Source organism: Pogoniulus pusillus, chromosome 8 (genome assembly GCF_015220805.1).
Source record: "Pogoniulus pusillus isolate bPogPus1 chromosome 8, bPogPus1.pri, whole genome shotgun sequence".
Classification (NCBI taxonomy): Eukaryota; Metazoa; Chordata; class Aves; order Piciformes; family Lybiidae; genus Pogoniulus; species Pogoniulus pusillus.
This window is the reverse complement of record NC_087271.1, coordinates 27,241,698-27,265,935: the sequence shown is the minus strand read 5'-3', so window position 1 is coordinate 27,265,935 and position 24,238 is coordinate 27,241,698. Positions and strand designations below refer to the sequence as shown.

The 24,238-nt window shown below is 38.3% G+C and overlaps 1 protein-coding gene across 5 annotated transcripts in view; it reads left to right on the top strand.

Moving 5' to 3' along the window:
- Positions 1 to 23,579, top strand: part of PIGK (phosphatidylinositol glycan anchor biosynthesis class K) — a 73,719-nt gene extending 50,140 nt beyond the window's left edge. Inside the window, exons 11-12 of one of the 5 annotated variants that reach the window (XM_064147838.1) lie at positions 21,095 to 21,162; positions 22,424 to 22,441. In XM_064147838.1, coding sequence (XP_064003908.1) covers positions 21,095 to 21,145 — 51 coding nt within the window. In that variant the 3' untranslated portion in view covers positions 21,146 to 21,162; positions 22,424 to 22,441. Of the gene's footprint in view, positions 1 to 3,233; positions 3,439 to 3,529; positions 5,191 to 9,911; positions 9,958 to 21,094; positions 21,163 to 22,423 lie in introns of those variants that run through there. The other 4 variants (XM_064147837.1, XM_064147842.1, XM_064147839.1 and 1 more) reach the window with 4 other exon arrangements.
- Positions 23,580 to 24,238: the final 659 nt, after the last annotated feature.

Sequence of the window (24,238 nt, the reverse complement as noted above, 5' to 3'; positions counted from 1 at the left end):
CAGTATAAAAATGAAAACATAACAGCCATATAAAGTTCACAGTTCCATTTCCCAGCAATGTGTTATTTTAATGCATTAGGCCATGGTTAATTAAAAAGACAAATGTGAAGAAATGAAAATAAATAGCAGAATGAAAGCAAATGCCCACATTTTAAGCCTATGGCTTTTAGTCACAAACCAAAAATCAGACTTTTGTACATAAAGTAGCTCTCTCCATTCTCAAAAATAAAAAGGAAAGATGTATGCTTTTAACTGTGTGGTTTGGGAATTTCCCCCCAGTCACCAGACTCAGCCAGCTGGAAGTTAAGGAATGAAGCTGTATTTTACAGCAAAGCACAAATTTACAAGCATATCTACACAATATATATAATATATATAGATATTTATAATTATATACAAGTTAAAAGTAAGACTGCCCAGGAGGGTGCCCGACCAAGCCCGCTCTTTTCCCCCTCACCCCTTACCTCAGAAATAACCAGATAAAGCTCTGTGTAGCTCATGTGACACATTTGCAGAGATCTGAGGTGAGATGTCAAAAGCCAGCAAGGAGTTATAAGGAAATTATTAGATCAGGTTACATAGGTTTCATGCAGAGGAGTTAAGGCAAAATGCAACTGTACACACAGACCAAAGAAGTAGTGAGAAGTCAGTGCCTTATCTTGTATTTTGACTATATAAGTCCCTCAGCAGAACAAGTGGGTAATACAGGCATCACTCTTACTTTGTTTTCACAGCCAATGATCTAATTTCTCTCGTTAAAATATTCCAATTAGCCTCAAACTTGCACAAACTGAAACAGAAAATCTGTAGTTTTTGCTAAATATAGTGCACTCTTAAAATGGCAGAAGTTAAGCTTTCAGAGGTGCCCACATAAGACAACCTGTTAATAAGGTTCTTTGTGTACAGCCATACATGAAATGCTGCTACTTAGAATAAGTTTATGAATACTAAGTTTTTAAAAAAAAAGAGGTGAATGGAGAAAAAGGAAAGACTGCTTTGATTCTGCTCTTGTCTTTAGTTGAAACAGCTCTGGTGAAAGAACAGGGGAGGGGATGCTGTGTTGGAAAAGATTGTTTTCGTTTATCATAAAGGATGTTCATGGCTGGCCTTCCAATTGAGCAAGGCATTTTATTGAAAGCATCTAACTTCAGTGTCAGTGCTCATGCTCTGAATGTCACTATGTGTTAACATATTTTGCCTAACTGGGATTTAGGATATTGAAGAAACTTAAATTGTTAGAGGTGTCTTGCTGATGGAAGGAAGAATGTTTTATTGATGAAAGGCACATTTCAGTGGATAAATGCCAGATCTCCTGATGTTGTTATAATTGAAAACAAAATGAAATGGAAAACTTAGACCACAATCAAATTGTGCACTTTTCAGGAAACTGACTTCCAGCCCATTGCTGTGATTGCACAGTTTACTTAACATTTGACATGGCTTGCAGTTGCACATTTACTTAACAAGAAAGAGATCCTAGGTGTTTTCTCAAGTAAGGAAATGCGTGGTGGAATGTTACGTATAAGTTCTGGTTAAATTAGATTGAGTTACCTTTTTGAAGGTACATGTTAAGGAGTTTTTGTTAGAGCTTTTAACCAGTAGATTTCTGTAGCCTCTGTGTAGCAGCGTCAGTGCAAAATGCCTTCTATAATCTCAGGAAATTACTAGCAGGTCATGGTAACTCTGTTGTGTAAATATGTCTCTCTGTTCCAGATTATGCTTGAACAACTTGTGTGAGTGCAATTAACTTTGCTGAGTTTAGAGTCACAGGACATTAGGGAGTTGCCACATTCAGTCTAGGTTGATGGTATTGACTGCAGTCCACAATAAGGGAACTTAAATAAGAAATTTAAGCAAGAAGATGGGAGACTGTTCTCCAGACTTATAAATGCACAGGCTGATAACTATCAAAGATGACTGTAGAGTGGCATTTCTCTATTGTTCTTGCAAGAATTTCTGTGTTTCTGTAGTGAGTTATCCCCTCCCAGTTTGAAGATGAGCTTTTATTCCTTCTTGGGACTTCATTCTCACAAAGCAGAGAGGTGTTTATTGCATTTGTTGATGTTATTCCAGTTTCATGCTGATTTAATTGAGAGGTTTTCTTTAGCAGCATTTGGCAGAAATTGTTGAAACAGTATTAAGAAAATAGCACATGCTATGTTGTATAGATTTTTTTCAAGTACTTTCATATTATCTATAACACAACTGTTTTAGTTCTCGGACTTAAATGTGTTCACAAACATTAAAGAGTTTTGTATGGCTGTGATGGTTTGGGCTCTTACCCGCCCCCCCCACACTTTGAATTTGCCCCAGGTAACTCAGACGGACCCTGGGAATATAGATGAAGCAATTTATTTACAGCTAGCAGAATTTACAAGCAGCTATTTACAATATATACAGTTATATACAATTATATACAGAAATATACAAAGGATAAACAATACAAAAGCACAACTCCCCTCCCAGAAACCTGAGTCCCCAGGAGGGGCTTTCAAACCACCCCAACACCTCCCCTTGCCCTCTCAACCTTACCCCAATCCTGAGAAAGGAAAAAAAGGTGCAACCAAGAGGGTAAGAAGCAGGATCTTTGTGAAATGTGTGATTGGAAAATTAACCCATCATATGCTGATACAGACTTGAAAGCATATCTTTAAGATTCAGGGATCACAGTATCACAGTATCATCAGGGTTGGAAGAGACCTCACAGATCATCAAGTCCAACCCTTTACCACAGAGCTCAAGGCTAGACCATGGCACCAAGTGCCACATCCAACCTTGCCTTGAGCAGCCCCAGGGACGGCGACTCCACCACCTCCCCGGGCAGCCCATTCCAGTGTCCAATGACCCTCTCAGTGAAGAACTTTCTCCTCACCTCGAGCCTAAATCTCCCCTGGCGCAGCCTGAGGCTGTGTCCTCTTGTTCTGGTGCTGGCCACCTGAGAGAAGAGAGCAACACACTGATGCCTTGCCCATTGCTTGTAGCTGCCCTTTGGCAGCTGATATATTTCAAGAGGTCCTCCTGCACTCAGTCTACAGCTGTCCTGGTGGTAGAGTCTTGTTCCATAAAAACAATCAGTGGTGTTCAGAAACTTGGTCAAGTATGGAAGATGTTTAATAGCACAGCAGTAGCCCTTTTTTATTTTAATGGGAAGTCGTAGTTTTTGTTTATGGATAATAATTTATTAAGTTGTAAAGTACTTAAAGTGATACTTGCATTTTACTGTGTCTTTACAGGCCAAGAAGTTCAAAAGCAACTTTTGATACTTAGGATGTGTCAGGCTGGATGTGTAAAGTTTTAGACAAAGCTGTTTATAGGTTCTCTGAAAATCCATTCCTGTAACTGCATTTGAAAATAACTTAAAAGCATGGCTTGCTGTTTAAAATTCTGGTCCTGGTATTCAGTTAGATGTCAGAAATAAAATATGACCTTTCAACAAAACACCCAAATTTTGCTGCATCTGTTAGCATAGACACAGATCTTTTCAGGAATGCTACTTTTGGTCAGAGCACATTTTTTTTTTTTTCCCCAGGATGACCAGAAAATTGGATTCTTCATATTACTCTCACTTTAGAATTCAGTTTTATTCCAACAAAATACATTACATGACTACCCAACAAAAAGCCTTTTGTCACGTCATCTTGCATTAGGACATTTGCCAGGTCAGGCTTTGCTTTTGCAGTTCTGAGCAACTTACTGAAAACGTTTCCCTCTTATCACTTCTTGAGGCTGCTTTGGAGTACATGGAGAACAGCAGTCTGTTCTGGCAGGGTTCACTTCTGTCTGTTCCAGACTAGAGATGAGAAAAGCTGTTTCTGATGCATGCCATGGAAATCTGTTGACATTCTTTTCCTCACCAGCTGACATGAAGTCCTTTCATGGGGCTCAAGCATTCTGACTGCATTCATGTGCAGAGCTAAACTCAGATGTGTTACCTTTTGCTGAACCAGCCTTTCATCATCTAGGGCACTTGGGATGTATGGGAGTTAGAATAAGTTAATGTGGCTTACTAAGATATTTTTTTCCAATTCCTTTTATGTATTAAACATATGTTTGCCTGCATTTTATAACTCTTAATGGAAGCAGTCTCAAGTGGGCTGCATGTTATCCAGTAACTAAGCATTTGCTTATCCCCCTACATTATGTATTGTTTGTGGATTGAGTTTCTCTCACTGTTGCATAAACTGAAAATTATTTTAATTTTTAACTTCCTTTAAATTGAATGCTACCTAGTAGAAAACTTGATGCTCAAAAGGAGCAAAACAGGCTTTTTGTGGAAAGCTATGACTGCACAATTTTACCAACCACCAAATCAAATATGTCATAGAGCAGGGAAGATATTCCTGCCAACACTGTGTGCTGGTTGGTGCATATAGGTTCACTCCCTGGTATGTCTTCTAATAATAAAATCAATTTAAAAAATGATAATATCACTCTTGCAGTGTGTGTGAATCATGTAATGTATGCAACATGTACACTTAAATCTAGAGAGTGAGTTCTTAGTGATTTTTGTAGTTTTCTATAAATAATAAATTAAGAATGGAATAATCCTATTTCTTTGACTCACTCCAGGAAACCAACACAAATTCTTGACTTGGTTGTAGATGATACAGATCTTTTTACTGGCAAAACATTAGATGCCAAACATTTTCAGGCATATTTTCATCAAGTGAACTACTGCAGAGTCAGTTATGGTGTTCAAAACCTTCATATGTGAGCTGGTAGTCCATACAAACAATGCAGCTGTCTCTTTTCTCCCTCAAAATTAAGTAGCACGTTAACCTACGAATCTGAAGAGCAAAACCATAATGTTTGTGACGTAGAGCATGTCTCTGAGTGTGGCAATGGTATTTTTGTAGAAGATTTAAATTGTATTCTTCTTAATTTGTTGTTGTTTTTCTCGTCAGTTCTTTCCAATCACAGAATAAATGGTGTGGAGTTGGCATAAATTACTGATGATCTGTTTTTACAGACAAAGCACAGCTGCTTCTTTGTTATGTTATTCATCTGAGCATGAGAGACTCCCTGGAAGCAGAGACCTAGTAAAGAAATCTCTTTTCTTCTGCCTTTCTTTTAAAGGACTGTTATGGCTGATCACACTCTGCTTACCCTGGATCATTTTTTTACTGTATCTCAACCACAGTGAAAGTTCTACTTCTTTATTTTTTTTAAACTCTGAAATATTAGATTAAAGCTCTTCTCTTAGTCTTTGAGACACAGTAGACTATCTTTGAATTCCTTTTCTTTCAAATGCTGTCTCTTGAATCTTAAAACTTTAGCAATAATTATGTGGAACTTAATTTCTGTAAGGATAGACTGAAATATTCATGAATGACAAGCTCTTCTGTGGTCTGCACACAACACTGCTTGGCAGAGCTAGCAAAGAATCATAGAATCAACCAGGTTGGAAGAGACCTCCAAGATCATCCAGTCCACCCTATCACCTAGCCCTATCCAGTCAACTAGACCATGGCACTAACTGCCTCATCCAGGCTTTTTTTGAACACATCCAGGGACAGTGACTCCACCACCTTCCTCGGCAGCCTGTTCCAAGGCTTCCGCGTAACATCCAGCCTCTGCCTCCCCCAGCACAACTTGAGGCTGTGTCCCCTTGTTCTGTTGCTGGTTGCCTGGCAGAAGAGAACAACCCCCACCTGGCCACAGCTTCCCTTCAGGTAGTTGTAGACAGCAATGAGGTCACCCCTGAGCCTCCTCTTCTCCAGGCTAAACACCCCCAGCTCCCTCATCCTCTCCTCACAGGGTTTGTGTTCCAGGCCTCTCACCAGCTTTGTTGCCCTTCTCTGGACACCTTCCAGCACCTCAACATCTCTCTTGAATTGAGGAGCCCAGAACTGAACACAGGACTCCAAGGTGTGGCCTGACCAGTGTTGAGTACAGGGGAAGAATAACCTCCCTTGTCTGGCCACACTGTTTCTGATACAGGGCAGAATGCCATTGGCTCTTTTGGACACTTGGGCACGCTGCTGGCACATGTTCAGCTATTATCTACCAGTACCCCCGGGTCACTTTCTTTCTGGCTGCTCTCAGCCACTCTGTCCCCAGCCTGTAGCGCTCCTTGGGGTTGTTGTGGCCAAAGTGCAGAATCCTGCACTTGGCCTTGTTAAATCTCATCCCATTGGCCTCTGCTCTGGCCACCCATCCAGCCTGTCCAAGTCCCTCTGTAGGGGTTTCCTGCCCTCCAACAGATTGACACCTGCTCCTAGCTTGGTGTCATCTGTAAACTTACTGATGCTGGACTCAATGCCCTCATCCAGATCATCAGTAAAGATACTGAACAGAAGAAGAAGCATGAGGACTTTTTGTTGCTGACCAGCATTACAGAGGAAATGGATGTAGAATGAAATTCTTCCAATTTTTATTGAATACAATAGATTGAGTAACTGAATAAGTGTGGTGCATGAGGAACCTGAACAGTTGGTTGTGGGTTCTATTTTTTTTTAAAGCATTTCCTGTATGACAAGAAGGGAAAATTTTATCATGGCCTTTACCAGCTGCCCAGAGATGTTGGAGATGGAGGATGGCTGCACACACGATCTATACTTTGTTTCATATTTATTCTTTAATACATGTAATTTTTACTTCCTTTCTTGATTTTTTTTTTAAGTGAAGCAAAAGTGTATATTAAAACCAATAAAAGAATTATCTCTTTTTTTTACTATTACACAGCTCTGTTCAGAACAGTTAGTTGAGCAGCCATCGAAACATTCCATTTCATGTGCAGGTACATTATTAGTTTGTCTGGGAATCAGTAGGGTCCAGTCTTTGCTGTCATGGCTCAGAATGTGAATTTATCAATTCTTCACAGAAGTGGCACACAGCAAGGTGACAGTAGCCCCCAGACCATGGTCTCCCTCAAAAACAGTCACCTTTTCTGGGCGATGCAGTAGCAGAAATGGATGCAGCTGATGCAGTGTTTTCACAATGACTGGTTTAGGCTGTGCAGATCCTGCAGTTCAGGCAAAAGTATAGTACCATACTGTTCAGTTTGTGTGTCTTGTGTCTTTCTCTGACCTACGAAAACTCTTGCATGTAAGGACTGGTGTTATATCTCCATCCATCTTTAGCACAGGATGGGAGATCAGTTTGACAGGCAGCTTGGAGTAACTTAAGTAGGGACTGCCCACACACCACTCTCCACCATTCCTATTGAGTACCCTATGCTCTTTCAGCACAGCAATGAACTGAAAAATATGGCTGAAGGGGAAAAACTAAAGCACACTTTTCACCCTGTCTGGCTATGTGACTACAGAAGTTTTAAAGCCAGCTAGAACAGATCGTATCAGTCAAAACTAGTAAAACATATGTACATTCCCTGAAAGTTTTTGTTTATATTTATCAAGAGTGGGTGAGAGTGAGTGAAAATAATGGTTACTCTAGAATATTGAAATAGATTTAAGGCTTTTGTGCATATGGGAGTGCTCAAATTGCACTTGAGAATATTGGTAATATAAGGCATTATATATGTGTGTAGTGCCATCCATTTCATGGATTAAGAAACATGAGTTTCATACTTGCCACCATATAGAATTGTCAGATGCACTATTAAAAAGTTTATGAGAGGGTACCCTAGATCAGTATTAGCTGTAATTGTTAGAGGTGCTATGCTGAATTTGCAGCTTCTTTAAGAGGTTGTTCCTGTACTATCTAAGGTGTAAAATAAAGGAAGAGGTTAAGGAAGTCATTGTAAGATGCCAGGCTTCATAGCGAGTGCAGTAGATCTTTGTGGCTTGCTCATCTGACCTTCAAATAGCTGCATTTGAAGGGCTGGTAGTAGCTCTATGTCCATGAACTCTAAAAATTGCTATATTTCTTATGTTCAAGAAATTGGTTTGTGTGTGCTTTTTTTCAGCTGCATCAGCCATATGCTCAAAGATCCTGTAAGCACAAACCTTTCAATATGCACAATTCATCTTGCTGTGTCTTTGTGGTGCCTTTGGACTGATTGTGCCACAGTCTTCTTTTGGTGTGCTTTACAACCTGCTCATAACTGTGTTTTTTAAGATTCCATTTACTATTTTTGTTGTGTTGCAGCTATACTTGGAGCTTTACAGAAAGAGACAGGTTCAGAAATGCTTACAGCTTCAAGTAAACTTCACATAGCATGTTGGCTAAAAGCGAAGAAAGATTAGGAGGGAGGGATTCTGATTTGTAGACAAAGGTCATAAAGGACCATTATTTTAATCTCTTCTGACTTTCTGTGCAAAGTACATAGATACTTGATAATCTCTCTTCTTGGTGGCTGGGTTGAAACCAGGAAGGGTTACTAGAAAAGAAGGAATTGAGTAATGGCTGGTAGATGTTTAATCAAAATATCCTAAGTAAGGGAGGAGTATAAATGAGGACAATTTTGACATGTTAGTACATGTGCACGATTGCAGAAATTATGCAGGGCATTACAGTTGTTGTTGAAGAGTGATATGTATGGGTCCTGTGGGTCTCAATTGCTGACATCCTATGAATTGTTGCAGGGTACTGTAGATAAAATATCAATACCTGTCTTGCTTTGTTTTGGGCAACTATTAGAGCTGCTGCTGGTTTTGCACACGTAGGGAGGTTATTTTTAAGTGAGTTCTGTGATTTGAGACTCTTTGCTGTCCTTCGTGATCATAATAAGCTTGGGTAAGGTTAGAGCATTTTTTGCTAAAATTATCCCCTCCTGCTATTTTTACTCCCAACGTTGAAGTTCTCTATTAACCATATAATTCACTTTTTTTCATCATTCTTCCACAAGATTTTTTGTGATACAGTGGCCTGCATTCATTTGCAGTTGTTAGTTACAAGCTGGATTCTTAGGTGTTCTGAGTCTTTTTGGTTTTGTCTGCACTGGGTCCCATTTATTTGCTGTTCCTTCAAATATTGGAAAAGCAAAAACTATTTAGGTCACTGTGGTGAGTTGTCTCCAGTGGGGATAACTGCATAGGTTTTCAGTGCATAATGGTATGCAAATAATATATCTCTGCCTCACTTGGGAATAGACTAAGTATATGCACAAGCTTTCTGTGACCTTAATAGGTTTGCAGGCATCATAATACACCATGTGCTGCTGTAGCGTAGTATCTGATCTACAAATACTTGAACTATGGTTCAGGGCAGAGAAATAAATGAGATAACTCTGTGAATTCAGTATGTGAGCCACACATCTTACAGTGTGTGGAAGTATATGCCAGCAGTAGAGCTGATTTGCTTCTGTAACATAAGCAGTAGGTTTTAATAATAGTTACCATTAATAAAACAGAAGATGCTTAATGTCTTACACTTAGAGCATGCTAATTCATTACATTGGTAGAGTATCTTCATGCATGGTGCGAGATGAAACTGAAAAAGCATACAGTAAAATGATAAATAAATAACTCCATTAGACTGTTTTGATGTTTATGGTGTTTTACATGTAAAAGTACCTTTTGAAAATGTTGCTTCGTTTTAGTTTCTTTCTTACAGGTTCTAGAGCAGTTCAGGAAATGGATGCTACCTTTTAAAAAGCTTTGCTTTAGTGAAGTTTTCTGTGCAAGAGAGTGGATTCTTCCTAAAACTTAATTCTGCTTAAATTAACTTGTATTTCCACTGAGGGTGGCTTATATTAAGCACAAAGGGAGGCTTAGCAGTTCAGACTTCCATCAAATAAACTGCATAACTAAAAAGAGAAGATGCCAAGCCTCGCACTCTTGTACTTGAAAGTATTGTGTTCTCTCTCATGGGAACTTGAGATTAGAGAAATTATAAAGGCTTTGCATAAAAACAGGGAGTTAGAATTAATTTCTGCTTAAGCAGGGAAGTATCAAAAGCCTATTATGGTAATTTTTCAATTTTGTCTTAACTGTTCACACAATTTAAGATAGTTATACAACTGAATGGAAGCATAATTAATGTGTTGTGGTTTCTTTTTTTTTTTTAAGCTTGGGCCATCATAAAACATTAGGTGCACTTAAGCTTGAGAGAGGTAGGTGTGCTAATTAACTAGATGAAAATTTTCACACCATAGTGAGGAAGAATTACCTAATGGATTAGAATAGTATTCTAAGAATGGTTCTCCTATTCTTAATTACATTTAAGTACCAAGTATCAATATTACAGTAAGACAATTAAGCCACAAAAACCTTAGTGAGAAAGCATAATTCCTAACAGTAGAATTTTAAGGCTGTAGAGACTATCATGCTCATTATTGTTATAGTAAACAGTCCGAGCAAAGGTCTACATCACCAGCAAAAATGTTGCCTAATAACTTTATTCATTGTATTTTAATGTAAATGAAAAGCTGAAAATATGGAACGAAGAGCTACTGCTACATTTATTTTGTTAGTCTTTATTGAATTAAAAAAGTATAAATCTTTTCTATATCATACCAGCCTATATGGTACCAGGGTAGTAATTTAAGATTTGTGCTTGACCAAAGTATATTTTAGGACTTGCCTAATTAAGGGAAAACTGATTTAGCAAAACCTCTTAATGGTAAATTAAATCACTTTTTCTTTTACTAAGTAGAGTATTTAACAGAAGAAATACTGTTCTGGAGTTGCTTTCATTTTGCTGTTCTGTAGGAGGAGCCTTTTTTGGAACAAGCTTTGCATTTGGAATGAGACCTACTGGCAAATGTAAGCAATATTCCTAAGTGGTCATTGATTAGTAAGACTTCTGTTTTTATAGGCAGAGAAAGGGCCTCTTCCCTGGCATTTTGTCTAATTTTTCTGCAGAAGCCTCTTTGGGCTATAAAAGAGCTGCCTTTGACATCCCCGAATTATGCCCAACTTGTTCAGAATATTTTGACTTTGTCTGCTGTAGAAACTGGTGAAAAGGCAGATCTGCTATACTGTTGTGTTTATCAGCTTTCCTGGTTTTGCTAAATGGCTTCTGTCACTTTCTGCCACACTCCTCTTAACATGTAGCTTTGAGTGGTGTGATTCTGGCTTAGCTCTTCTCTCCCCAAAAGCTGTGAATGGGAGCTACCCCACTAAAAGTACAATAACATTGTGCAGCTTATGTAAGCTGAAGGTCAGCATCCATCCTAGATGTTAAACTTAGGTCTCAAATTTACACATTTTTTTCATGTGGTTTTTATATGTCACTGGAATAATAATGCCAGAAATAAGAGAGACAAGTGCATGCATGGATGTGTGTGTGTGGAGTGCAGGGAAAGGAGAGGACACATGTTAGATCCTTAGGCAAAGGGCAAAGTATTTCATAGATTTTATTGCTATTTGGTTGCATAATACCAATTGCACTGGTCTTAGAAGCAACCGTTGTGTGTGTCAGCATGTGTTATTTGAGTGGAAGATGAAATTCTTGACTTAGTTTGTGTTATTGCAACTAAATACATGCAGGATCAGGACCTTTCTACATAAAGCAAAGTACTGAAGTATGTTATAGTAGGTTGTCTAAGATGCAAGATTTAATTCCTTTCTTTTTTTGGTGTTGGTTCAGTGTTCTGGAATGTTTTCATTTCTCACATAAGCTTGTACAGTTTTTATTAATTATTCTTTATTGTTTACACATGAAAGCTTCTCTGATAGACAGTGCTTGTTTAAGCGGTATTTCAGTGAGTTGTCAAATAGCAGTAACAGTTTTGCTAGTTTTTTCTTTTGTCTATATTTCATCTGAACTTATGCTGCATAAAAAGTAGCTGTTCCAACAAGCTGACATTGATGAGAAGAAAAATATAAATGTTATCAATCTTACCTTGATGTATTTTTCAGGGCTGTGGTAGCAGGTACCTTTCTGAACACTTTTCCTTGAGTGAAAGCCCTATTAGCTGCAAGTACATTCACTTATTTATGCCACTTAACCATCTAATCATAGTGTTATTGGTGGTATTGGTGGTTTTTTTAATGTTGTTAATTATATTCTGTTTATCCTTCAGTAGCATACTGTAAGGACTACGACAGCGTAACCCACAAGCTCTTGACAGGACTGATGAATGGCCAGAGATAGGGATATTGGCAGGCTGCTCTCTAGTGCACTGTCTGGAATTGTTTTCCTAAATAATTCAGAGGGTTGAAATTTGATGAAATAATTTCCATTTGAAGAATGAATGGAAGAGGTAAATGAATGGAGACTGCAGTAATGGATCAGTTGAGTTCACGCTGTTGGACAGACAAGACAGCATCCTATATTGACATTCCTGTGCAGTTCTTTGCATGAGGTTGTGATTCAGCTTTGTTCAAGTGATTACTTTTGTTGTGAATGGCTTGGTGTGCGGCACCCTGCCACAGCCAGCTCTCCTCCCCTCAGCTTCTTCCCCCACAGTGAGAGGCCTTGTACATTGACAGCTGTCTCCTCTGATTCAGTGTTCTTGGAGAAGCCTGGCTGCAGTGGAGGGGAGTTAGCAAAATATTAAGTGTCATGGTTTTTTGGGAGGGAGCACTTAACACCAAAGACCATCTACCACTACATGGCTGGCAAGCAGATGAATAGTCCTTACAGGGGACTGAGTGACAACATGACATCACTATGGTAGTAATCTGGGTTTATTTAAGATGGTAGGCAGGAAAGGTGCACTTGAGTGGCCAAACTGTCATTTAATCTGTTTTAAAGACTTACCTTTTTGTAAAGATGTTGATGGTGTATGTACTACCTGTGGGCATCTGGGAGGGTATTTACTCACCTACACTCACTCATTCTTCCAGAAAGATGGTGTGTGTTTAAGCCTCATGTAGCATTCAACTAATGAACCTAGTGGCATGCAAATGTCATGTGGGAACAGTGAATATTTATGATACCATAAATCTGCCATTCTTTCTTAATGGCAGCTGCCTACAAAAAACATTTGCAGGAATGCAACTGCTGGCTGGGACTCTTTGTTCTTCAACATAGCAAGCGTGACTTTCAGGCATAGGTGCAATTATGTGAAACCAGTAAATAAGTGTTTCTGTTACTGCTGTGTCCATGTTTTATGATTTGTTTTTGAGCCCACATAGAATTCTGATATTTCAGAATAGTAGGGGTTTTTTTTCTGCTCACAGAGATAGTAGATGCAACATAAACTTGGGTGAGAACACTTGTGTGGTATTAGTATGAAATTACTAAGTACAACAATTGACTTTAAAAGGTAGGTGGTTGTGGGGAGCAATTGACCAATCACCTGCTGTAGTACACTGATTTCTCACTGAAAATAAGGATTTTTTTTTCCAATAAAAACACAGACACATTTTGATCTTGCTCATATAAATGTGCAGGCACCTTTTGCCTCAGCCCTGTTTCTTTCTCCATCCATTTTTTTCATGCCTGCCTCTTAAATCTATTGCTGTTTTTGGCTTCTGCAAGCTGGAGCTAGAAATGTGGAGCTCTGCTGCATGCTTGTATAATGTGACACACAGCTCAGGGCAAAGGAGAACTTTAAGATTGTAGTGGTAGAGATTTTAAAAATGAGCAGTAAAAGCTAAGTGAATAAGGAATATTTATTTGGATTCCAGTTTCTTGTAATGTAGTGTTGAGGTATTTGATTAGATCTTGTACTCAGTATGGCATATTGGGTATAAGATCTAATGTTGTCTAACATCTGTTGTTAATACAGCCTGTCACCTGGAAATAAATGAATAGATACTCATGGGATATGCAGAAAAAAATTGTGGCTAGAAGCATCACTGCTACTTTGAAATGAATAGCATAATAATTTATGAACCTAATGGATTCTCCATATAAACTGAAACAACTTCATTTGAATTTGAATGATCAAAAGTGTACTTCGTAATGGAAGTTTTGAGGCATACAATTAATTTTAGGAGATTAAGGGGGAAACTTACCTGAGAGCATATTGATTTTAAAGTATTTGAATAGATTCACACTGATTCAGAGAGATGCTATGGGAAATCCAAGGAGGAGGTTCTGTGCTCCAGAGAAAGACTGGGCTGAGTGAGGCTGGTTTTGGAGTAATCATCCCAGACCAAAACAGGCAGGAGTCCATGTGTTGCATGTACTGCCTTGTCTCTGCAGAGCTGAGAGATCTGTTTTGGTTCTGCTCCCTCTAGCAACATGAAGTATTGGTATGAACTAGATTGCACTGTAGAAGACTTTGAGATAACCTTTTCCTAGGGGAAAGTGAGTGGTGCATGATGCATAGAAAAATAGTGCTCTGGTAATAGCTTGGCTCTATTTACATGATTTTATTATTGCAAATATTTTGTCTCTCTAGCAGCTACCTCCTTTGTTCTTTGTAGCTGCTGTATTGATCTGTTTAACCCAGAGTTTCAGTAACAGCAAGTTGATCATGTTCAGAGGTCCTCTTACTGAGATCTGCATTGTTAGTCACTATTTTTTTTTGTTTTCTGACCCCCTCCAGTGTAATGAACCTCAAAAAGTTCATTTTTCTGTCTGTGGTGTGGCACCTTTAGTTTTATTTTTGCTAAAAATCCTCTGCTTGTTTATTTGATTATAAATGCAATATTTTTTTTCTCTTAAAGTAGTGGTGGCCATGTTTTGAATACTGAGCCTACCTAAGCTGCTGATCTTCTGGTTTTGCATGCTTCAGTTGGCATGATGCTTTGCATTTGCAAATGTAATCTATTATCTTTTGTGGTGGAGTTATGTGCCCTTTTATGAAAATTGTCATCATGGCTTCATGTAAAAGTATGAATTTGATTAGAATATGATTTTTTTTCTTAATATGTTTTAAATAGATGTAGTGGGGGGGTTGTTTGCTTTTCTCTAAATACAACCCAAAAGCATGCAGGAGTTCCAAAATGTAACTCACTGGTGGCTGAGCATGTAGGGGTGCAGAATGGGTAAGACCTCTTCTGTGCCACTCTATGGAAGAAGGATATGACTGGTTACAGCTGCCAGTGTTTGTTAGCTTTGTATGTAGTAAGTCACACATCTTGGTTTGGAGGCCCTTGGTATAATACCTGTTGTGTTTGCCAGGTGGACATCATTCATCTAGATGCTGGCTTGTCTGGGAGTTAAATTACATTGGGTTCCAGCTGCTGGGAAAATTCCTTTGATTAGTGGAAGAATATTTGTATTGTGTCACAGGTTGGAAGATTAATAGATCACAGAATCATTCAGGTTGGAAAAGACCACTGGGATCATCAGGTCCATATGTCAATCCTACTCTACAAAGTTCACCCCTAAACCATATCCTCAAGCACCACATCTAAATGACCTTTAAACACATCCAGAGTTGGTGATTCAACCACCTCCCTGGGCAGCCTATTCAAAATGGTTCTTAATCCACTAAAAGCACTTCAAAGTGCTATGTAATGCTGTGAGATAGTGCTTAGAGAATAAGTAAAAGTTCATTTCTAAGCAGCCCTTATATATTACATATTTTTAGAAGGAAATGAAAAACTAAAGCTCTTATAACAGTATTGTAGTTTATATTACAGTGGTTATTCAGTTTTCAAGACAAATCTTTAAAATGTAGTTGTTGACATTGGTATGTTAATTTAACTGATGCTCTCTCTGGGTATCCTTCATCAGTTTTTGTTGTCAAGTGAACTTTCTTCAGTAATTTATTAATACTGAAGATATTGTTACTCATGGAACTGTGGTTAATAAATACAAACTGGGAGATTAGACACAAGTGCTTTAAATGGTTTTGCAGATTAACAGGCAGCGTTTATGTTGGAGTTCTCCTATGACTTTAATCTTGCTGTGGCACAAAAGAGGATTAAAGCCTTACGAGATGGCTGAAGTTATTTGATTTCCTCCCCCACCACGAGAACCTGAAATCCAAACTATAACTGACAAACAAGAAGCATATAGTGACCACTAAAAGCTATGAGGATGTACTTCAGGCTGTGATTTGCTAGTGATACAGATAAATTTATTCTGAAATTAAACTTTGTGTGTCTTCTCATAAAAGTTTAGATGAATACCCAGTTTGAAAAGTCAAACTGCAGGCAAACCTGAGTTGCTGCAGAGTGCCTTTTGGCAGTAATAGTGTTGGCATAGTGCAATGCACAAGACTTGGCTTTTCCAAAGAGTTCTCTTTTCCTTCATTTTCAGATCTGTGGGTTTTTCCTGAGATGAGAAGCAGGTGGATTGTTTCAGGTTCAGATCTGGGGTTGAAATTGGGTTTCAGAGACCCATTTTGAAATTTAGGTCTTTCTTTTTTTTCAGATATCAATACTGGTCTGTAACACAGACCCTAAAATAACATTAAGTATCTTGAGAAACAAGAAAGGGAATCTTTACTCTTGCAATGGAAAAATGGAAAAGTTAATTTAAATGGAGAATGACCAAAAAACAAGTCATGAAAACTTGCACCCCACAAAATTCAAAATTCACCCAGATGATCTAATAATGATGGTGAGCACTTCACAGACAAGCAGCAGGACTGCTTCACTTCCCTTCAAGTGCCTGCTGACCCCTCAAGAGTAGTAGAGATGGAGAACTTCAGAGAAGGGTGTGTCCAAGGTTTTCCTCCCTAGTACTGTAGTTGCTGCTGTCTGCCAGGCAGCTCCAGAATCTTGCGTTGTCTTAGGCTGCAATACCATGGTATCAGGGGGTAATAAGAGATGGGGAAAAAAGCTTAATGTAAGCAAGTTCCAATCAGGAATCCAATCTGTTTATTGCACCCCAAGCATAGGGTTATATACTGTTTTATCAGAAGGCTACATAGGAAGGTTACAAATCATCTCAGACTCCAATTGGTTACATGCACCTGCATTAGGATTACACACTACTTGGCATAGACATTCTTCATTTTCTCTCAACCACACATATATTGTGTCTGGCAATTCTAAGTCAGCAGTGATAGGTGAAAACCACAGACTCCAGGCTTACATATGTTTACATTTGCTACACCATTCTCTAAGGTCATTCCAAGCCTCCACTTTATCTCTAACTCAGCACTTACTGAACTCTCTCCTCTCCATTTCTGGACAATAGCTGCACCACAGTGAGACAATTATATAAAATCACTGCATTTAATATTACTATAACAAACATTGTGTGATACTTTGTACCACTTGTGTGTTATGAAGGGGAAATTAATTAATGTGAGATTCTATTTTTCCCAAAATTAATATTGTGTATTTTGATATTTGGAACTCTCACCACACCTGACCACTAATTCTAATAATAATAATAGGTTCTTCTCACGGTCATGGAAACATTTTACAGATAATAACCAGATCTAGTAACAACCAGCAAAATAGATAAACATTAACTGAACTGGAAGAGAAGATTCATGTAGCCAAATGCCACTTGTGGGTCAGTATGCTGCTTGCCCAATAGATGGACTCAAGGAGTTCTTTCTGCTTATGACAGAAGGCAAAGGAGGACAAAGAGGCTTTTAGGAATTTACTCACAAAACTATTATTACCTGACTTGTGGGGCTAGCCACAGTCCCAGACGGTACCCAGACACTTTCAGGGAATTCTGTCTTGTCGGCTGCTGAGACTTGATTCTTCCCTGGCTTCTGGGGAAAGGAGGCAGGCAATCTCTGACCTTGTGTCCTGGCTCCCCTGGATGATCTATGTGTCTCCAGGACTTTTAATTGGCAGGAGACTTTCAGGTATAGGCAGGATGTCTTGTGATGTGCAGTCTCAGCATGATGTCACACTGGCTGTGCAGGCTGATCGCATCGAGGCATTTAGAGTCTGTTCCTGGTAAACTTGTGAAAGTGGAATTTCCAGGCAAACATTAAGGCAGTATGCAATAGGAAAAACATTCCTGGGCAAGCCAGGACATGTATAAGCTTATTTTGGGCCTATCAGGCCTACCATGACAGTGTGCTGCCATAAATAGGCCAAAACTGGGTCTAGGGCACTCTGCACTATAACTAGAGAATTTGAGGGGTATGAAATGTGATAGCTGCCACTTCAATGGACTTGTTGGAACACAGCACTTGTGATGTTTTGGGTTTGCGCAGTTATGTATGGATAGCTTGCACTCATGGTACAAACACACACCATCTGCCTCAGGTTGGGGAGAACATCCTCCCTAAGGATGATGTGCACAATAATTTTTAAGGTTTTACTCACTTTCTTAAAGCTCTCTTTGGAGTAAGACACTGGAGGAGACCAATGAATTTGTGTATCCCTTTTCCATGGGGTAACTGCTACTACTCCTGACTGTATGAACTGTTACCATCCAAGTGTGGATTCTGAATTTAACTCAGATCTTTCTATGCCATTATTTTTGTCCTTACTGATTACCCTAACGCAAAGGGAGTTCTGTTGGAAAAGGACTATAGGGATGGTTAGATTATAGTTATACTTAAGTGTTTTCCATGTCAATACACGGTGATTTAAATCTTATTTTTCTGATCCAGCATTTTAAATGATACCATTTTTAATCTAAATATAATTTCATCTTTATTATATTTTATTTTTTTCCCACAGAATTCACTTTAATTGGAATAACAAGTATTGTATGCTTATGGAACACCTTCACTGAAAGTCTTGGATGCTTTCCATTCGGGTCCCTATAGACCCATCCAGTTTGAAAATACACTGTTTTATCCTCTTCCTTAATTACAGTACTTGGAGCAACTCTCTGTTAACTGCTTTTAAGTTCCACAGGATAATGAATCTAGCAGAACTAGAGACCATACAACAGAAAACTGTTCACAGGAGGAAGCTTGCTGTTGCTTAGCTACCTATCTTTCCAATTCGGAATCTCCAGCAATTCAATAATGACTGGCCCTTAAGCTGCTAAATGTATTTGTTCATGACACATTGTAGAGTTTTATATGCTGCTGTTGTAGGGAAAAAGAGGGCATTTATAGTGAGGTCCTATTGTGGTATAGATGACAAAATCTAAACACACCAGTGCCAAAGACACTGCTGGGTGTGCTGAGTGTTTAGGTGTGGACCGCAGTAGTGAAAGGTGGAATATCTTGAGCCAGAAGATCTCTTACCTCTGCTTAGTTCAGTCTCAAGTATGAGAAAGTTATGCATAATTTGTAAGTACAACAACAAATCTGTAGTCTTTTAACAGTACACATTCTCATATCAGTTTCAGCATAATAAAGATACATAATTAATTGCAAATTAAAATACTGCAACACTTAAAGGTTTTTTTTGTCCATTTAGCACTTTTCCTTGCAAATGAGAAAATGCCTGGCTTTCAAAAACTGCCTGTTACAGAGATTTTCTGGACTAATACCCTGAACTAGGCAATGTTCACAGGATGAATACTGAAATATTGCTTTTAGGAATGTGAGAAAAAGTTTATGTTCACTAATGTTTTCTGATAAATGCTACAACTTTTTTATGGCCACAGGATTGGTATAGGCATAGAAAGAGATTCTGCGTTTTCTGCACTTTTTTTCAGTCTGTGGATCTAGAGAAACTTTCATTTGTTATTGAAGAGTTTCTTTCTTACTTCAATAGTTTATTCTGTCAGGAGAGGTTTCTCCGACTTTTTCCCACCTTCCTGCACAAACCAGTGAAAGCAGCTTCTGCAGCAATGCAGTTGAGGCTTGCATCTGTTGATGGAGGGGCTTCCTTGGCCCCTGACTTCATTAGGCAGCACTGCTGGAATAGCTGAGCGCTCAGTGATGTCACACTTCCTTGCTGACATAGGTACACTGGCATTGCTTTTGGTACTGACAACTGTGCCAAGGGGGCTGAACTGTTAAGTCTGCTGTTAGAGTGGTGCTGGCTGAAAGCTTTCTGCCAGCTTATGTGACAGGTACAATTTGCTGATATAATTTATGGAAGCAGCAACTTCACCTTGCATGTAGAGGGGTGTGATTTGAAGGCATAAAATGCAGCTTTTTGCAAAGGAAATTCAGTGGTGTTTGCTGATTAGCTGATGTATCCAGCTGGACAACAATGTGTTAGGGAAGTATTTGATGTCGTATTTGTTATGATCGTAGAAGGGTGAACTTGTCACTTTGACAGCTAATTATGTTTTTAATTCAGTGACAGACTTTCTTGGGAATCTATAACCAAGTTAATTTAAAGAAAAAAAAGATCTCTTTCAGCTCTCGTGGTTATACTGTGGAGGTTTAAACATGATTCTGTATAATCCCATTTAGGTATTCATAAGGTTTTGATGTCTGTATGCCCCTAGTGGAAAATACTGGCATATTTCAATGTAATTTTGTGCTCAATTAACCTCACCATTGACTTACAGATGTACAGCAGAGTTGCATCTCTTTGCCCTTTTATTGTAGTTTAATATTTATGTGTAAATTTAATTTTCTGGTTCTGTAAATCTTTCTCATTGAGATAATTTACTTTTTGAAAATACTAATTACATAACTCTTGCATAGATAGCCTCGTATGTATTGTTTGTGGTTGTCTTTATGGTTTAGATCTTTTGTCTTTTAACATTGCCTCCCATGTCTTTAAACCGAGTGTATGTATGCCTCAGTTTCCTGGTGTGGAGACACTGCTGCATTGGCTTCCATTTCCTTGTGGAATTCCATGGAGGCTTCAGTAGATGGCATGACAAAATGTAAAACCATACTCATAGATCACCTTATAAATATTTATTCATATAAATTCTTTAAAGAAATTAAATTACGCATTCTATACAAAATAGGAGAGAGAGGCTTTTAGTGTCACTGACTGCAAATTGAAGTCATTTGTCTAGAAGGGTCAGGTGCCACTTTGCGGTAAGGAATTTGTCTGAGATCCAAGGAAAGAGAGATTGATAGTACAAAGAGACTGATGAAACAGGCACTGCAATATGCATGTGAAGTTATGGGTTAATTAGGAGGATTTAAACAAGAAAGTTGCTTTGTGTGGAGAAGTGTCGCATGCTGTTACTTCCAGAAGCGAGGTGGCTGCCAGCCTTTCTGAACAGGCAGAGCTGATTTTCTGAGGTGTTTATATGGAGATGCATGGTTGTGAGTATCAGTGAGGTGGCAGATTACCAACAGCATATACACTGCAGCTGATGAGTGCTTCTTAGGAAACTGAGTGCTTTGCATATATAGACATCATCTCTGCTGGCGTCTTTGCTTTTGTTGTCGTTGATGTAAATTCTAATGCTGGTTTTGATTCCTATATCAGAGTAAAATCGTTAATATTTTACAGTGCAGAGTTCCTTGTGTGTCTCAGGTGACGTGGCTCATTTGTTACATGTTTTAATTGCAAGCATGGTATCTAAAGAAAATTCTGAAAGCTAAAGCTCTGTAGCTGAGGAAATGGGAGCTGAGCAATCAACAAAAATTGTTTTCTTGTTGTAGGAAAGCTGTTTTGAAAGAACAGACACTGCAAACTGCTTCTTATTGCATTGAAGTTCACCAGCCACCAGGTACTTTTGGTGGAGAATGACAAGTTTCTGTAGGCAAAGTTCTACGGAAATTGAAACAATGACATCTTTTGTAAGAGTTATTCATGTGGCAGGAAAAAAAAGTAAATTTGACCTAAGTTCCACAAACCTGAAATGCTTTCTGTGCCTTTTGTTTCTTATTCTATCCAAGAAATAAAAATAGTGCAAATCTTTCATCAAGGCTGAAATAAAGCTCAGCAACCACTTTGGCATTTATAATTGTAATAGTAAACCATCTCTGTCTGCCTAGAAGATCCACAAAACATACCTGCTGAGGGCAAGAATAGTAGGCACAGGCATGAAGGACTGACTTGTAATACTAAATACTGCAATTATGATACTGTCACCATGATATTCTTGACCAAAAAAAAGCACTCATGTAGGTTCACCTTATTCTTAGCCCCAGAGAAACATCTTGGGGCACATAGCAGCTCTTAGATTCTGCAATCCAATTCTCACTGAATATGGAGTATCTGAATTTTTTAAAATATATATATGAAGAGGACAGACAAGTTTTATCTCATCTTAACTGCTAAATGTGAGATGGAAAAGGCCTTAACAAATTGCATTGTATTGCTTTTTACTGAAGATAAAACACTGTTGAAGGGACTGGTATTTGAATTGCAGAGTATATTTCTACATTAAGGAAAGGCAGTTAGACTCAATGAGGCCCCTGGGAAATGTGATTGACATCAAAAACAATCCTATTTTGTTTTATGATATTCCTCTATTAATCTTAGCTTCTTAGGTGGTTAGATACCTGTTTATTCACATAATTCTGAGTACAAAGGGAGCTGTAGAAAACATTGTAGGTAGTGGAAAAACAACCCTGTCTTTTTTCTCTTTCACATTTTCACTTGTAGGAACAGTTAGGATTTTTTTCATACTCACAGCATTTTTCTCCTGTATTAACATGAGACCAGATAGGAGAAATTCTGTCTCAATAAATGAGTTTGAATGTGTCCCACAACATTAATGCATGCCATCAGTGTGGTGTCTCAGGCACAGTTCTAGTGGCCTTTTCGTGGTACTTAACCTGCTTGAGTTGCAGCTCACCTCCTATCAGCCTTTACACATCAAGATGCTTCTGCTTTATGAAGAAATACAGCTTATTGGTATTTTCTGTCCTGCAAGGCTGCTGTTCTCTCTTTTGGTTTGTTTTGTTTTGCACTTGGTAAACACAGTGTATGTTTATTGTGAAAACTGAGTGGGAATTTTTTGTCCTTCTTTCTTTTTTTTCCAGAAACCAAAACAAAAGGACTGGCATCCTCCTGGAGGATTTATTTTAGGGCTCTGGGCATTGATCATCATGGTTTTCTTCAAAACGTATGGAATCAAGCACATGAAACACATCTTCTGAATTTGAGCAAGCAAGATGATTGCATTGGCTCCTCCTTTTGGATTCATTATTTGAATTCTCTGAATGTGTATTATGGTTGTAGCAAAAAACAGTGTTGAGATCTTGGTTTTAAAGGTTCTTTTTAAGTCATCTCTTCTGCCCTTCTTTCTGAAAAGAATCCAACATGTTTTTTTCTAATTGCAACTTTTGTCTTGTTTTAAACATTGTTTAAAACATTTAAACAATTTTTTTTTCTGAGCATTTTTTCTTTCTGTTTAAACTGTAAAAAAGGAGGCATAAATGCAGTAACAAAAGTTCTGAGATTGATTATGAATTGTAAATGGGCAAATTCTTTTCCCCATACTTCAAAGCAAATCTTAGAAGCAGCCAAACTATCACTAAAGAACTAGATGTTGGGCAGTAAGTTATTTAAGATGTCATTTTGCCAATAAAAACTTAAGCCACTTTGCAGATTTTGGCATGATGTATTGAAAGATTTCTTCACAAAAATAAAACCGCTCTATAATATATTGATTTTTCTTTTTCATATTCTTTTTTTTCCTTCCCTGTTAAATACAACCCTTAGATCAGTCCCTTTACCTTAAGCAGTTTCAAGTCTAGGATTCAATGAGGGGGTGAAAGTGAAACAAAAATACTTGATGACCTCACTGAATCTACTTCGAAAAATACCCCAAAAAGGTGAAACTACAACTCCACCAATACCCCTTGGGAACTCTTCTTAGGTGTTGTAATTTGAGTCCATACAGTATGGAGTTGGATACTTTGAGGATGTTTGATGCACTGGGTTTTTGCACAGAAGGAAACAGACTCTGGCATGAGGATGAAAAATGTTATACATTGTACTGTTGTATTCTGTATTTTGAGGCCTTGGGACATGACCCTTAGCACCTAGGGTTTGTAAATTCTGTTTTGGCCTCCTGTTGCCTTGGACATATATTGAAGAATGTAGGCTAAAAGGTTTTTGTTTGTGTAGTATATTGATACTAGAGAAGAGCAAATTTGTGCATATATAGTAACAATAAAGCCTCTGTGATGCCTACTTGATGTCAATGCTACATATGTATCTCTAAATGTTATTAAGAGTTACTTGTAGTGACACCGGTCAAAGCCAATATATTTTTCTTAGGATATAGTATTGAACATTTTCATCTTGTACAGAACTTAGAAATCTGAGTACATTATCATTTTTGTTGTCCTTATTTCTTCTCTTTCAGATTGTTTGTGGGATCACAGTCTTGGGTTAAAGGTAGTGAGAGACCTGCATACGCTGACTGGGAATGCCGCAGAGGAGGCAGGCATTGAGGCTACCAGCTGTTTCTAGTGTCTGATGCCAGAGAGCAGTGAAACAGCAGTGTAGTGTCTCTCTTAAGTATTAAAACCTTTTTTTTGTTTGGTTGGTGTTTTTTCCTCCATACATGTGGAGGATAAAGGTAGGTAAACACTTGTCTGCTATACCTCTTTGCTGTGTTTTTTAATGAACAGGACTTGGAATTAATCTGTATTTCAAACAAAGGCATTCCTACACCACTGTCCTTATAGTTCTGTGATAAATACACCCCTCGTTATTTCTAATGAAGCAATCAGCTAAGCTCTGTTGTACATAAATACAGAGACACAGGTACAGACATGGTATAAAAATAAATCCTTAATTTCTTGGAGGATTTATTTAGCTTTCATTTTTTAATCCAGTGTTTGATA